Source organism: Opisthorchis viverrini (assembly GCF_000715545.1).
Source record: "Opisthorchis viverrini unplaced genomic scaffold opera_v5_890, whole genome shotgun sequence".
Classification (NCBI taxonomy): domain Eukaryota; kingdom Metazoa; phylum Platyhelminthes; class Trematoda; order Opisthorchiida; family Opisthorchiidae; genus Opisthorchis; species Opisthorchis viverrini.
This window is the reverse complement of record NW_008752620.1, coordinates 1-17,084: the sequence shown is the minus strand read 5'-3', so window position 1 is coordinate 17,084 and position 17,084 is coordinate 1. Positions and strand designations below refer to the sequence as shown.

Here is a 17,084-nt window from a genome sequence, read left to right as displayed (position 1 = left end):
GTGGGAGGCTTCGCCGATTTTCTTCTCACTGGAACTCAGGTATCGCGTTGAGCATCGTGTCGATCACTGAAGTGGACGGCTCAGTAGTCTGGCTAATTGGCTCCTGTAATGACGATTTTTCAGTGAGTGTCTCGATGAGCTTCAACTGCGCCAGCTCAAACTGTTGCTGCTGCTGCCTGAGGAGAGACTGCATCTGTTCGAATGTCGGTGTTGTATCTTGTGCGGTGGCCGAGCTATTGGTTACGCCTGCACTGAGCCTGTCAGACTACGCGATAGGGAGAAGACAGAGAACTGGGGACACGGCTGTATTGCCAGGACAAAACATACAGAACGTCTGCGTAAATATATAGGATGACTAATTGGGCAAATATGCTCGTTCACTTATTCGCTCCGTACAGCCAATGGTGGTGTTCCGGTCGTGAACATTCTCAGGTCCACTACGCTGGTCGTGTGCTGCTAAGCTGTGTTTGGTGGGAGACGCCGACTCACCTACTTTCCGGACGTGTCGAAACGATAATGACCTTGGGGATGTGTCACTCTCTGCACATGTGCTTTTTCTTCTGTCTGGGCGCGCCCTGACATTCGACAGTACGCTTCCCAGTGTACACCACGCACCCTACCCAAATGATCATTTGCATGGTAACAGTTGTACCTTAGTAACGACGGTGAGTAGCATGTCGCCCATACCTGTCGATTTGAGCCAAAATGAACAAAGCTTTGATGGGTAGCCAATATTTTTCCATCCGACATGTTACTGCACTCCGCCAATAGTACCCCGGGCGCCAAGAAGCGGGGTTAGACGAATCCGTTTGCGACCGAAACCGTTCTCTATAACGTCTAGCACGAATTCTCGGAACGAACACCAGATCATCAAGTCATGAGGTAGGAAACAAACTAGTTGATGAGAGAGAGACAAAAAAGGTTGATGTGATTGGGATGGCTAATGAGAAGGCGAAACACACCATTAGTTTCCAAATAATGTCACACACTTTCATCGACCGACACGAGCCTGATCGGCGAGAGTTACGATGGTTAACGATGGCAATCAGGTGGCTTTGATGAAATCAGACGTGGAAATGAGACTATGGAGAGAATCGCACACTAACTTACACAAGGATGATCGGATGTCGGTCAATAAATTCTTCGCCGATTAAAATGGATGGACCTTCAGCCTGCACAATCTCTATCGGGGTGTGAAGTGCGTTTGCTAGGGCACGCACCTAGAGAAGTAAAAAGACAGCAAAATGAGATAAAACGGGAAATCGCACTCAGATTAAGCTCAAATGATTCCTCATTTGGTGGTAATTACACAACGTGGACACTTCCACATCACCAACGCGAACTTTTATAGGGCTGTGCAAAAAGAAGATAGAAGGTATGTATTTACTTAAGTTAACACACCCATTCCATGAGAAATTTCGTGATTATCCTCCAGAAATGGCCTACCAAAAATTCATAAGCTAGACGTCCCGGCGAGACCCACCCCAACTAAATTGTCGTAACACTCATAAGCCCATGAAGATCAAAGACATCTACCGGTGGCGCTCGCGGTGAATCATCAAATGAAGCATCTTGAAATGAAAGACAAAGGAACCAAACCGGACCAAACCACAGACCATCGGCGCAATATTTTGGCAACCAAATTAACCGACGAGAGCCGTTGATAGACACTCAACATTGATCTAGTGCGCTAATATGAAGAGGTCTTGCTGATTGGCTCTCCGTCCCCTTAAAACTTAACCAACTCAATGACCTGTTCACCCGGTCTGATGAAACTTTTGTATCAAAAGCGAAACGTTGCCCAATTAAAAAAATACCAACTGTTTACCAAGTTCTTCTGAAACGATGACTTATCAATCGGTTCCAAACTTTTCCCAATTGAGTGAAAACAACTACAAACCATGTATTCGCATATTGTCAGGTGACTACGTTTGACTGGCAAGGCTAGAGGCGAACTGGAAGAACCACCGCATATTCAATAAAAGATGCTTGAAGTGCAACCCGATCCCCATAAAAAGCAGAGAACGCACAAGGTTGCTGAAAACATGAGGCGGCCTTTGTGCAGCACATTCAGTTGAAGATTATCATTAACAAGAGATTCAGCTGAGTCCTCGTGAAAAACAAGTTGATTTTCGAATGAGTGCATTTGTCTAATCCCCACATTCTACTGATAAAGTCACCCGACACGTCACTCGCTTCCGCTCGAATAGCATCTTCAGCGGCCAAGTCATTCCTCAAACAGAAGACCCAATTGACTATTCGGCGTTTATCTGATATTCGTCACCACGCATGCCGGTCTAATCAAGATCTCCATACAGTGCTCCCGCCCACAGGCTTCCAGTTACTCCAAACCAAAGCGACAGAAGTGAAAGCCATCCATGGACAACATTGCAACTAGTGAAAATCCGTAAGTACGAAAAATTATTTTCTAAGACTCAGCATTCTACTGAGCCGACAAATAAGCCTGAGCCGCCCACTAGCCATTGTAGCGTGGGAAATTTATCAAACAGACTGATAAAAGAGGAAGTGCTTGATTTTCACAGTGAGCGAAAGGGTGGTAACGGCGGGAGAAACAACCCATAGCTTTGAAATTGTGTTTCAAAAACTTCCGCCAACGAACGGAGGAAGGCCCGGATACAGCTGGTCACAGTTCTTAAGTCTTGTTGGGACGCTGGATACTTCTGATGAGGAACGCGAGCAATATGTTTTCTCGAAAGTCCGATTCGCGTGTTTTGAAAAGTGGGATTTATTACGGAATTTGTGGAATCGCTTTGAAGCATTCGTTTACATTCGAGTGATGGTCAATGAATATCCAGGAAAGTTCAGGAAGGCGCGTTTGAGAATAAGACGGATATTCAGTTTTTATGAACAAGATGCATATGAGAGTCTTGCTTTCCAATATTCCGTTCAGTTTTCTAATAAATAACTCCACAGCGAAGGCCTTCGTCCTTTCACTGGTAGATAGAAGCATTAACGTTGCATCGGCAGAGCGAATAGCGTTAAACAGGTGGAGAACATAGTGATTACAAAGGCGGATAAGGGTAACACCTCTGTTGTCACGAACAAGAGTGATTATCTACGGGTATAGTGGCCCAAACAGTGATGAGTGTGTTCTCACCATAACCGCAAACTAATCCGCATGTTTATCTTATACAGAAGTAGCTCCTGGAAACATAAATGTAGAGACTCACCTCTAGTTGACCACCCCAGGTGGAAGGTTTCTCAATGTCATCGCAATAGTTAAAAAACTCATCTGAAAGAAGCAAAGAAGCGAACATTTAACCTAGTTTTTTAAAGACAGTAAGATTGGCGAAGCCAGTGAAGATCTATGAAATAAAGAGCGTCTTACGATCAAAAGGTGCTAATTCGTTCTCTATAGACCAGCTAGTGTGCGACAAATATGCAAACGGGCGAACGTCTATGAACGCAAAAATGAGTTGTTCAGTGCTCCGAAAAAGTGACAACGATGTTTGTCAATGGGTGATTCACATGCTGGTTAAAAAACATACTGAGTTCCGAAGCGAAGGACTATAAGATAATCCAAATTTTGATCAGTGAGACGACAGTGTGGGATGGCCCTGTAATCTTAATGCACTGATACCATAGTCTTGTGGATTCCGGGGCTTTAATTCCGAGGGAAAACGTTGTGTAATGATTGACAGCCGTTCAATTATGATGAAGAGAGCATGGGTAGCCCCATAATTTTGTCACGGGATTTATATGACACATGTATTTTATTCTTCTGGAAAAGATACTCCCCAAGAAGGAAGACAAACTGAATGGGATTTGCTCGGATGTTACAATGGGTGGTACGTTGGACGACAGAGCCGGGAAGAAGCACAATTAGGTCGAAAGAATCAAGTTAGACAGCCCGCGAATGTTCTTAACATATACCACATCTTGTATTACTTTGTAGGTCCCCATTCACCTACACACTTGACTGTTCAGCTCACAGTCGCCCATTGGATCACGAGACTTGTCTTTTTTTCATACTCGCATACCACGTCACACTAAGGTGTCCTATCAGACATCGATTGTCGGCACCGTCTGGTGAGCGTAGCAACAACTCATGTGCTAATAGGGAAACCGAACACAGTCGACAAACAGACTCTCTCGCGCGCGCAGGGAGCAGAAGTCAACCTCTCCACAAGTCCACGGACAATTATGGAACACGTGTAGCAGTCGCACTGCGGAGAAAAACACGTTTCCCCCGTCCGGACTTCCACCAAGGAACTCTCACAGACGATAAGTTCATTTTTTGACTTGCTCCCATTTTCGCAATGTATTTATCCTTGTACGTGTTGCAACCCACCACTGTCAACCGTGCTAAAAACTTCTATTAGTGCATACACCTTCTGATTTGTGTTATGGCCAACCTTTCGAGTTCATCAAGCTTCTCTGCATTGACATTCACTTTCACCTGGCATCGGACGATGCGTTGGGTAGAGCTACCTGAAGTAAGGTGGAACCTGTCACCGGGCCTCCAGCAAAACCACGGTTCCATGAGAGATCCAATGTTTGGATTATTCTGGCCGGGTTGTACAACACGCAGTGGTTCTGGATTTTAGTAGTGCTTTAGATATCTGTTCTCCGTAACCGTTATTATCTGCAAACCAGTCATGGACCATGTGGCTGTCAGCTTTAATTGAAGATTGCCGATCATGTCATTATGGGGACTCGGCTCTCATTCCACTTTCTATCAGCATCACGCGTGCTAAAGCAGAACAACTACATTCACCAACTTCGACGGCTTTCAGGTAGCCTAACAGTATCGAGCTTATCTAACTGGAAAGCCGCTAGAAACACAGTCACATTGTTGACAAAGACCGCTTGGAAGTTTAATGGGGGTGAATTAAAGAAGCTATGTCCGCAGCCTCTATAACTGTCTTCCCAAGCCACCCGGCCCGACGAAATGGACACTTGATGTTGCCATCAGCAGATATTATTGCTACCAGGAAAGCCGAACCACTGTAGTGGCGTATACCAATGATGAGAAATCCAAGTAGTCTGTGGTCGTGTCAAAGCTCCGCCCCACGTCTAATGGAAGATGAAGTTTACTAGGAACATGTGGAACCGCTTTGCAGTGTTCGTTTACAATCGTGTATTGGTCAATGAACATCCATAAGAGTTCAAGAAGACCCGTGAAAATGTTCGGTTTTCTAAAACTATGTGCAATAAGACGTTTACTTTCCTGTCCAACGGCTTTTATTTGCTCATTTGGTGTTGGCTAAAGACGAGTTTNGAGCGGTTCTCTTCCTTTCACCAGTATCTAGCGGTCACATTGGCGCACGTGGATCCTTCAAAAATCGGGTGATCAACAGCCTGAAGACAGGGAACGCTGATGGAATATAACAGCCGAAGAGATGGAAAAGCCTTTGCCACATGCAACAGCCGCGCTCCATTTTGACTACTGGCTAAAAGACAGGTACCGGTAGAACAATGTGCAGAAAAAGACGAAACAAAGTTTTACCCGGAAAAAGCCTCTTTGAGCGATGGGGTGATTAATCAAAACAGCACTTCAGCTGGCGTCCTTCAACACAGCCTCCGGTAAAACTCAACAAACTGAATGGAACAAAAATCTAGCGTGAAACATCATTTCTCTAACGCGACAACTCATCTGACCAGGATGGTCTGTACTATGCATTTTTCAGAGGTTGTGAAGCGCCGGTGAACAGAATGACGACCTCACTACGGAGCAGAAACACAATATCTGTCAAATGAAACGCCTCGAGTGGTAGCCTAGTCTTCAAGAAGAGCACAAAAACGTCATGAGTGAACACGACCGAGGGCTGGACATCTATGACCTGGCAACCAGGCACAAAAAACCACCAGTAAACTTAGTGGGGACAACTGCCGCCTTCCCGGAAGGCCACCCCAGGACTCAACTTATCAAGGGTTAGTGACAATGGTAAATATGGCTTAGTCACGCAGTCAGTGTCGCTCGCGCATCAAAGCTATCGTTCAATGCGTAGCTATCCATTTTCTCGTTTCCTCATATAAATGTCTGGCGAAATTCGACTAAACGTGAATGGTTCTAAGTTGATAACATAATGACGGAAAACTGAAATTTTAAGGTGCCGAAGCTAAGAGGACCGAGCGCTGCATTAACACCCACTAACCGACATTTATTAGGGGTAAGTCAGATTTCAGGCATTCGCCTATGTTATGTCTACTGCTATCCCCACTCCAGTGCCTTAGTGCGGGAAAAGACTCGTCAACAAGGAACATAACAACTTCATTGCGAACAAGCGAGTGCAACGCTTACAAGGGGGCTCATGCAGTCTAAACAGCAATTTTCATTGATCCATGGTATTGACTGGCCTGCATGCTTGCCGGCTCCCTAATGAAGTGCCTTAGTGCGGGAAAAGACTCGTCAACAAGGAACATAACAACTTCATTGCGAACAAGCGAGTGCAACGCTTACAAGGGGGCTCATGCAGTCTAAACAGCAATTTTCATTGATCCATGGTATTGACTGGCCTGCATGCTTGCCGGCTTCCCTAATGAGATTTTAGTAAAGTTTGAGGGCCTCAGTGGGTTTTGGGCATTCTGAAGTTATTTTGGGGAATATGACCTACATGACCGCCTGTATGTTCGAAAGTCATGTGTGACACTGTTGTTATCCCGTTCAAGGGTAACAATGCACCCAACAATTATACATTGGGGCTGGACATTACAAATCGGGAGGATCAGAAAAAGAAATCCACATCGCAATGGACAGTGTGTGGTGATTCATGTCCGGTGGCCAACCAAAGAGCCTGTTCATAAGACTGACCGTATCAGATAGGTCAGATTCCTGGAAGTAACCACAGAATGCCCGACATCTACTGAGACCCTTAACTCCACTAGATGAAGAGCCCGGGAGTGAAATCACGACGACGTCAACGACATTGACGGAAATGACCCAATCGCGCAGTCAGTGGCATTCATGCATCAAAGTTATCGCCTTCAATGCATAGCTACCCGATTTCCAAATTGAACACTCCTTCGCCTACAATGCTTGGTTGTATGTCCAAGACTCCTGTTTTCCGGTGATCGAAACCATAGCAGCTGGAACCGATGTGCCTATGGAACACGGTTTATAGCTGACAGATTGAATCGATCGACTGACCAGACAGACAACGCCCCCACAATACGCAGTGCGTGACAGCCCCGTATCTAAGCCAGGCAGAGCGAGCCAGCGTTGGTCAAGGTCAATCAGTGTCCTTCCAATCAAATAGCTTGAGGTCGTTGTACTTTCGCACTCACGCTCTCGCACTCGCTTGTTCGGAATAAACCCGTTGTGTTCCTGGTGAGTCCTTTTTCCGACACTAGGCACTGGAGCGGGAACAGCAGTCAGACAACAGAGCGCGAAACAACCGCACTGAGGGGAGGGGGGGAACCGAAATCCCAATTGGATGTGTTCTGTTTTGTTTAGTCCCGGTTTCGAAAGCAGGATACTTCTCATAAATTTTCGCGATCTCTTCTACTCTGTGTATGTAGTGAACCATCGCTGTGTACAGAAATCCCAGCTGTCAAGCTCACTAGGCAGTATGTGGAATGCACACCAGAGTTAATTGGTAAGGCCATACATCTTGGTTCACCCTAGCTAAGCAAGAACAGAAATGCAAAGTGGTACCCATATGTGCGGATCACTGAAATCAAGTAATTCCTGTTGGGGAGGGGCATGGCCGGATAGTGTGGCTTTACAGAAATGAGACACGAATCTACCGGTACTCTGACGTTACCGCAATCGCACTCATTTCCATACATTGCATATGTTGTCTTGAATGAAATAAGCAACCTACAGTAAACTATATACTCCAGATTGCGTGCCGATCGATTAACTTATCCTTGTGACATCATCTCCATCATGAATGTGCCTATTTGACCGACTTAACACGCATGATTGTTGGGACTAGGCCTGAGAATCACACATCGATTTACGATTGCCAGTGAGATACTGCTAGCGATGGCAAATGATCATACGTATTCGCTTGGTTAGTCGTTTTTCAGCAGTCCACGAAACACCGGGAAAAGTACCCTTCACTTTAGCAAGGATAGCAAAGGTCCAATAATACGTTCCGTTGCTGTTCTTTCCCCGGCGATCTGCGAAATGAGCTTCAACAAAACAATAATATAAGATCACTTATCCATCAATGTGAAGGGACCAGCAGGCGCCAGGCTATTGCTTGCAGGGATGATCCCAATCACAAAAAATCCCGAAGCCATGAGTGTTACTTTCTGAATTACATGCCCGGAGGTTCCTATAAAGGGTAACTATGACAGGATAATCACACCTCGTATTGACAATCATCATTTTAGTGATGGGTTCCATGTGACTCTCCGTCAGTCCGAATGTCATACGACCACCCTCGTTTCTTCATCACTGTCTTCGGGAAAAGACAAATCTTGAATGAAGATGGACTACCTCAGCGTAAGGGAATTGGAAATAGCTCGCATTCCTTGTGCTGCAATACCACGTTTTCTCATGACTAATACTTCGGAGCAAACGTAAAGCCTTATTGCTTTACATATAAAACTAGTTTTCCAACTCACTTAGCTCATTCTAAGCACACAATTGGCAAGAAATATGGGAATCATGTAACTTCATTATCAATTGGGCTGGAACAATCAATACAACACTCTTTCTATTGTGAATTAGAAAGAAGACGTTTAGTCTCATTAAGGGAGTAGACGTATTTCGGAGGAGTGCACAATACACGGGCTGCGTCGTTTAAATGCACCGTCTTTCGATGCACGGTGATCAGACACAACATATTTCAAAGGAATGCTTTTTAATGTGCACATAAAACGGAGCAAATGGGCATCAGAATGGGCATCATGAATGTTAATTTCGAGAAGCCACATCAATATTCATTCAAAAATCCTATCACTGAACGAGTTGATANTTGTGAGTGAATTAGAAAGAAGACGTTTAGTCTCATTAAGGGAGTAGACGTATTTCGGAGGAGTGCACAATACACGGGCTGCGTCGTTTAAATGCACCGTCTTTCGATGCACGGTGATCAGACACAACATATTTCAAAGGAATGCTTTTTAATGTGCACATAAAACGGAGCAAATGGGCATCAGAATGGGCATCATGAATGTTAATTTCGAGAAGCCACATCAATATTCATTCAAAAATCCTATCACTGAACGAGTTGATATAACTGTCTTATGGCATCCTGTGATGCATTATGAGTGAGGTGTTGAGTCATATAAAACAAAACAACGATCACTGACATATTGGACAATCGAATCATGAAATAATAGGTGGTGCTCCTGTCAGCATGACTGCAGCTCTAGCACATATACGACACGACAAAACTACATGAACTGGGTGGTTTTCATGCACGACTTCTGCAAATTTCTCCCCAGGATGCAAATGAACAAAGCCGAAATACATACAAGCTGTCCAATAGTGCCGTGTTAGATAAAGCCGTGACCAAGGCAGAAGCGAGCTCGATTTCCACGAGCCTCACTCTCTGATGATCGGTTAACCTTCGTAAGATAATATCAGAGAACACCTTGGCCAGACCGTGTTGTATGTTGTTGTCGAAAGTATGTTGACACATCCTATTCTGCAGTCGTTCCATAGCCTCTGCGATTCACCGGACTGTCATGAGCCTGATGCCAGGCAAGCTATAAGTAAGTATGAGTAAATAAGGCAGGGTGCAAAGTCCAGATTTGCGAAAAAGGTTCCTCAAAATGAAGATGAAACAAACCTCAGTTAGTTTATAAGGTACCTCACACTGTGACCGAATGACTGGACGATAATAAAAAGGACGGGAATATGTAGCTATCCAGTCACCCACACACTTGGCTGTTCAGCTGTGTTCACTAGCAGTTCCTGTTCCAGCGGAATCGGCTCTAACGAGGAAGGTATTGCATGAACAGTTCCGGGGACGGAGCGGGATAGCATGTCTACCACAACTCCATTTGTTCCCCGGCATCGACCTCGTAAGTTGAGCTTGTTAAAGGAACTGGTCAGTGAGGTGTTCCTTGCAGTCGTTGCCGTTGTTACTGCTGCAGCTGATGCTGTAACTGGCAGATTGGGTGGTAAGGGTGATGAGAAGGGTTCTCCGATTCGCTGAGCACTCGGACTGCTTTGACACCTAGAACCGTTGTACTTAGCACAAATAGGAATAGACAAATCCGTAGGCAATGACTGATGTCGGAGATTCCGAATTGGAAGATTTGGGGAAGATCGGTTTGGACGGGGGGTTGAGGAAAAATGATTATTATTATCGGAAGTCATGAAACCGGTTCGATTGGATTCATCCACGGGTGGGGTACCAGATCGAACAGAGCAGGCAGGAATATGAATAGATTGCACATGACGGCATTCTGAATTGAGCGAAGATGTAGTGGACACTGGACGAGACGATTCGACAACACCAGGCAGACATTCAAAGAGTCCTGCACTCTCTGCAATCCCACTGCTTTCGCCACTTCTTGTCGGACTGACAGGAATCACTTCCATCGCTTCGTCGAGCCGGTAAAGAGTTGAAGTATGGGAGGGCGCAGGAAAATCCATGGGACAGCACTGGTTATTACCGGTGGCAGTGTATCGCGCAGTCCCTGCATTTACCTTACGGGGAATCACCGGACTGAGGGGAAAATATACGGGATTTGGAGTCGTATTGATTACACATGGGTTGACTCCTTGCTCCCTGCGCGCGCGCGAGCCTGTGTGTGCTGACTGTGTTCGATTTCCCTATATGTAGGTCCGTTTGCGTAAACGTGGGCGCGTCAGCACATGAGTGGTTGCTACGCTCACTAGACGGTGCGGACAATCGACGCCTGATGAGTCACCCTGATGTGACGTGGTTTGCGAGTATGAAAAAAAGACAAGTCTCGTGATCCGATGGGCGACTGTGAGCTGAACAGTCAAGTGTGTGGGTGACTGGGTAGCTACAGCTTACATTTGCCTGCTATCCTGTCAAGTGAGCAAACTTGGAGTGTACTGGGAAAGCATAGTCATTCCAGTTGAGAAGGCACGGAAAAATTCATTGCATTCATTTCATTACAGAGGCAGTGTGAAACATGAATTGAAGTCCAACCGCCAATCCGAACAGAGTCTTAGGACGGTAAATAAGAATGGAAAGGCTTACCAGTGGTCAGCGGTTCACCCGTTTCTGGAGCGAACATAAACGGCAGGAACTCATCTGCATTTTTTCGAACATACTCCGCTGTGATGAGTCGTAACATCTGAGATGTGATAGCATCATCGGAAAATTCAGATATCCTGGAACCACAACCGTTGATTTCTAGTAGGTCTTGTGCTGTACGCTTCTGAATTCTGAGTTGATGCGCAACGGAGGAATACAAACAGTCACCGTCGGAAGGAACCTAGCAAAATGGATGATTTACCCGGTTTAATGATAATTTATTATTCACCTTAGGTGTGTAACACTAATCACCACCTAGAACTTGAAAAATTCACATCAAGTAACGAATAATATTTAGGAAGTGAGTGACATCAACATTCTCAAGTTCACTAGTAATTGATGTTCAACTCAGCTCACTTAATAATAAAAATGTACTGTTTTATAACTTTATATTCATAACATAGTGTAGAGGTATGCAAAACAACAGGGAATCCGGGAAACCGAAGTAGGCACTTCACAAGCCTCCGAGGTTAAGTACCTGATAGTGGGATGCCTTCTGAAAGCCAGTTTCACACTAATGCATTGTTGGAAACCAGTGTTCCAAAATAACCATCTGACGAACTGGAGTCCTCACGTGTGAAAATATTTAAATAATCAGCCAGATGCTATCAGTTTGCGATTCCTTGGACGGAAGGTGAAGGCGGAGAGATGACTTCATTTAAATTATCCTATACTTTAAGCACTAGATCGAAAGCCAGTAATAAAGGGGTCTGTAACCTACAAATCGCCAGCTTAGAATCACTTCGCGCCGAAGTTCAGATGATCTCTTGTACGTTTTATTACGTGTTGGGCGGTTCACAGATGGAGGGTTGCGTTATAATAAGACCCGTAGGAAAAAATTACACAACAGGCAGAAAAAAGTACAGTCAGAGGGGTTCCACGGGGACTCCTTTACTTGAGTATTGAACGGCAGAACTTTATAGAAGGAAGAGAAGGGGATGGTAGTGTAGAGTCATAAATTTCTACAGTTCTTGGAACTAGGAGAAAAAGCAGACGATGGGGAAGGGTTTGACCAGGAATGAGGTACACCGCCTCATCAAAGTCAGCATGGCTTCACTTAAGCTATCCCCACTTAGTACCAGTAACAATGAGAGGCGGAAAATGTACAATTGACACTAACCACGGTCACCTCTCACAGTCCTTCATTTCCTCTACAGTGACTGAGCGCCTACTGTACACCTTGCAACATGCATGCACTCCATATATGTGGTGACTGAGCCATTGGGAGTCTTGTGCCCTACCGCACCCATCCGATCCAGGTAGAGCGGCTGTTACAACCCCCCCCCCCGCCTAGATACTACGTGTGTGCTACTCTCCGGCTACGAATACCAAGACACCCATTTATGTTTCTTCTGAGACTCGTGCACTTATGCTGCGATTGCAGCGGTGGAATATATTCTCACAGCTAGCAGCGCCAAAATGTGACGGCCATCAACTAACTTTCTCACCACTGTCGCACATACTGGTGTCATATTCCAAGATCTTCATTACGGCGCCGCATCACGTCAGGTCATCTTCTTCGGCATTGATACCAGTTTTGAGTTTTCCATCTTGTTTATATTTATGATCGTTTTCAGACACATTAATAATACTGAAGCTCGTGAACGTGCAGTCACGTTGATGTCTCTCATGGAATCGCTCAGCAAATAAGGATACCTCAGAATTTTGTTTCTTTTACTCTTCCGTACAGTTTTCAAGTAGGGGAAAGAGTGAACCACGATGACAATCAGATCGATCTCCTCTGACGCTCTTGTTGGCTTGGATATTGATAGCCATCCAGGAAGGCGGCAGTTATCGACCCGACCAAGTTTACTGGTCACTGTTTTCGCACTTCGCTGCCAGGTCATACACTATCCACTTTTCAGTCTCTTCCAATCGACACAGGGCTGAGCGAAAAGAGCTCATCGGATATCATTCCTGTCGAATATATAGTCAAGATAGTCATTGAAGAAGAAGCATCGCCACAGACTGCCTTTATTCAGCGAAATGCCGTGGGCACTATCAGAGGCTTACGAAGATTAAAGGACATGAAGGAATTTCAAACCTCTGGCTTGACTGGATTCATCTACAGAAGAAATATTTTACTCCTGACGTATGGAAACCTGAACAGTCTGCCGTGGGATATGGAGCTTCTTGAAACACAGATGGATTTGACAATGCAAGGCCTCAGGAAGTACGAGCTCCCGGGCGTCCATTTCTGTCTTTTCGATACTCAATGTATCACCCGTCACCGGCCGAGTTATAAATATTCGTGGAACCCATCCTGGAAGGTGAGTAGCACCAACAACTCCCAAAGTTTTCGTAATATTCTTCATTCTATTCTGGTTTTCTGCCACTTCGAATTAGGCACGGAAAACAAAGCTCGTCTCGGCAGGCGGTAATTCGGCATGCGTAACTCATGGCGCAGCCACCTGACCTTGTAGTGCTGGGTGGATTCTCTGAGTGACTTATCGACTACTTCACCAAAAGCCGTTTCATGATTACCCCATTCCGAACTCGTTTGCTCTGAGGCATCGGTGGTGTCTCAGACCCTTCGCCAGTGCTGGCCAAGTTTCGTTGCTGTACAGCAATTTAGCTCGAACTGTAGTCTGATGCATGCGTCCTTGGAGACCTGGCGATATTCCTTTTAGACACCACAAGTGGCGCGAATTGGCAAAAGCAATTCAGGTCTACGCGATTAATACTTTCGACTTGTATGTCACAATACCGTCATAGCTGATGCAATCCCGAGTATTGTATGGTATTTTATAACTTCTACAATCACTGAATTCTCAGAAGCATGTTTAAAGATTATACATCCCACAATATTAATTAGCTTTTTGCGGGTTTGAAGCACATGCCGAAGGACTCGATTAGCCTTTCTAGTACTGCATGCAGTTCCCGTTCTTTTTTGAAGAAATGAGAGCAATGTCTGGCTGTTTTGCTGTAGGGCTGTGAGACTTGACCTATTCGAGCAGCGGAGCTGAGACGTCTTCGGGTCTTCAAGAACTGCTAGTGTGTTAGTGTAGGCGACTCCGTAACGAGACAATTAGAAAGCGAGTGTTCGGCTATGCGACGGGGACTTCCGTCGAAAAATGCCCCAGCACAACAAGCTGTGTTGGTTAGGTCATGTATTGCGTATACCCAATCATCGTTTGCCGAAGCCAGTGCTGTTTTCCATGCCCAATTCAGAATGGCGGAAGCAGAAAGGTGGTCAACCCTAGACCTGCCAGAGGGGTAGGAAAGAGACACCGAAACGTTTGCTTTCATGAGTGTCTGGAGGTGTAGGCACCTCGGAACGACCGAGGCATACTAACGCGAAGTCACATACTTGGTCTGTTTCATCTCTTTCTTCACAATAAGGCTTCCAAATAGATTATGGTTTTACGACGGCATAGCAGATGCCATGCTCTTCATGATGATGGTGACGACGCAAGACCGAATGGGCTGAAACCTGAATCTCATGCTTGCGTATGAGCCGGTTTATGTAGTAGGTAAAATTGTCTACCTGTGTGGGTGTATCGGTCCGGGTGACCTAACCAAAGACGATAGTAACATCCGAGTTGGAGCTTTCGTGAACCTGCATCACCCATTGCACATACATGACATCAGGATCGAGTTTGCAATGCTGTGGTACGCTCCATATTGTTTTGTGGGTCGGAAACCTGGTCGCTGCATGCTGTGTTTGCCCGTCGGTCTCCTCAGAGCCTTTCACAAGTCTGGCATAATGCTGAAGTGCGTCGAATGGGCTTCGGACTGACCACATTCCAGAAATTGTGCTGGTCCGGTTAAGTGCTCCTTATGCTAGTCCGACTTCCTCGAAGAGCCCTTTTCACACAACCACGCGAAGGGTGAAAACGACCCGAGGGAGATCAAGCAGTGGCTTGGCAGCGAAGTATGAAAGCCCTTACTAGCAAACTCAGCTGCACTGGTCATTGTTGTCTCCCTAGATTGAGACCCCGACACGGGACACATCAACGGTTAGAAACACTGACAGACATGGCCCAGTCGTGTCCTCAATGGGGTGCATGCATCCGAGTTGTTATCGTCAATGGATAGCTTACCCTCCGACATTACCAACGTAAAGACGACTAACACTGCTGAATTCACGCACCAATTATATCAGCTACTGTACGCAATGCGTAGCTATTCATCGCCATCGCCCAGGATCATGAGCAAACGAAACTGTGACAGCCATTGCCACTTAACATGTGCGCGGTTCTTACGGCTGATGACCTGATGACTTCACGGGATCCACGTTGGCAGCCCTCAGTCTTTGGACAAAGAAGTCCACATATCGAAGCTTGTCTGGCAGAGTTCTATTTCTTCGTATTCGGCTGACCACATGGAGACCCCCTCCAAATTCTGTCTATGATCACCAGGCAAACGGGTCCCGTCCACCATAGGCAGCTAAATGTGATCAATGACTCCACACCACCACAGAGTCCGTCGGAGGAGCTCCATATCCACCAATCGTTCAATGCAATGAAGTCCGAGCAAAGCAGTTCCAGCTACTACCTGATCAATCTAGACATAACGTACATGGAAACTGAGCCTTCCTCAAGGTGTTATGCAAATAATATTAATCAGTCAGCTTTGACACCCCTTCGGTGCATAGCTGCCACGCCACCCAATGAAAGCACGAGGGCTGAGATACTGCCAGGTTATCTACGCCTAGACAGCAGCAATCGAAATGCAGCGGTTGGGTTCATTTCTAGTTAATATAAAGCCGACGACGACTGTAACCAGAGTACATGCAACAGCTGCCGAACATTTTACACAAAATTTGTGGCATTAGGCATGTAGTGCCTCCTTGTGGATGGAGAGAAGAGAAACCGGCGCCGGTTGGGAGATGAGGTTTTCCCCGTACAGCTGGGCTACGGTATCTATAGTTGGTCAAATGAGATGTAGTTGATTTCGCTTCCGTCAATATGCATGTTTTTCCGTTTAATTTTTGTGCATATGAAAGCTATAGAGTACAGGTCACTACGGGGGATAGATAACCAATAAGGTTCAAGCATATCTAGATATATGAGACACATCACCGGTGAACCTACCTCGCAAAGCCGTAAATTTCTTTCACCCAATCGTTGTTCAATGGCTTTCAGTTCCTTGAATCGGATGCTGTTGGGAGCAGAGGAGGCTGCTTTGGCGAGGGCTTGTTCTTGGGCTCGACGTTCATTTGCCCGTTTTTCTCGCCTGCGAGCTGCACGACTGGTTTTAGTCCTTTCATCGTGCATTAGCGGTTCTGATGATTGCCCAGTAAATTACACAGTTTATATAGCTTACTTGTTTCCAGACTGGCGTGCTGTGAAAACGTCGAAATGAGTGCGCTGTCTTTAGATGATGGTTCAGTTGATCTACCATGAGAACTGCTTTGTCCAGTTAACCGTCCGTTCACCATCGTTAGATAAACACCAAGTAACAGCGAACGGCCGACACTCGAGATTCTCCTTTCGTAGCAAGCCAATAAAAAAAAAGTTCCTAAAATACTTCAAACGAGTGCACCTGAAAAGTGACCACATATGAACTCATTCTACATGGGAATGAAGGGTTGGGTGTGTCTCTAAAGAGAAACACAACTGAAGTGAAATGCCGTACACTGAATGCAAAGCAACGTAACGTAGCGTAAAGTAACGTACCGGTGTGTCGGGTAGGAGTTCAATAACTAAGAATATTGTGAGGGGGCTACCTCTAAACGAACAAACCCATTTTACTAACGATTTGTCTTGCATTCTTAAAACCTGTTTCTACATTTTAGCCCCTCAGTGACATCCATTTGGACTGTTAGCTCTCTTTATTATCTGATTAGGTTGAATTCCGTATCACGAAAAGATCCACCTGTTTGCCCGTCACGAAGATACTAGGCCTTACCGCGATGTGGCAGTCTGTGTACCTCGGTGACCCATTGAGCTATTCTGAGGGGTGTGCGCGCGACACTCACTGAGT

At 45.6% G+C, this 17,084-nt stretch overlaps 1 protein-coding gene across 1 annotated transcript; it reads right to left on the bottom strand.

Moving 5' to 3' along the window:
- Positions 1-355: 355 nt before the first annotated feature.
- On the bottom strand, positions 356-16,646 carry T265_12115 (hypothetical protein; the record flags this gene model as incomplete). The annotated part of the gene is made up of 5 exons (XM_009179108.1): positions 356-575; positions 1,111-1,220; positions 3,192-3,253; positions 11,100-11,337; positions 16,193-16,646. The coding sequence occupies 5 exons, from the start codon at positions 16,373-16,375 to the stop codon at positions 356-358; spliced, it is 813 nt and encodes a 270-aa protein (XP_009177372.1).
- Between the last annotated feature and the right edge of the window lie 438 nt (positions 16,647-17,084).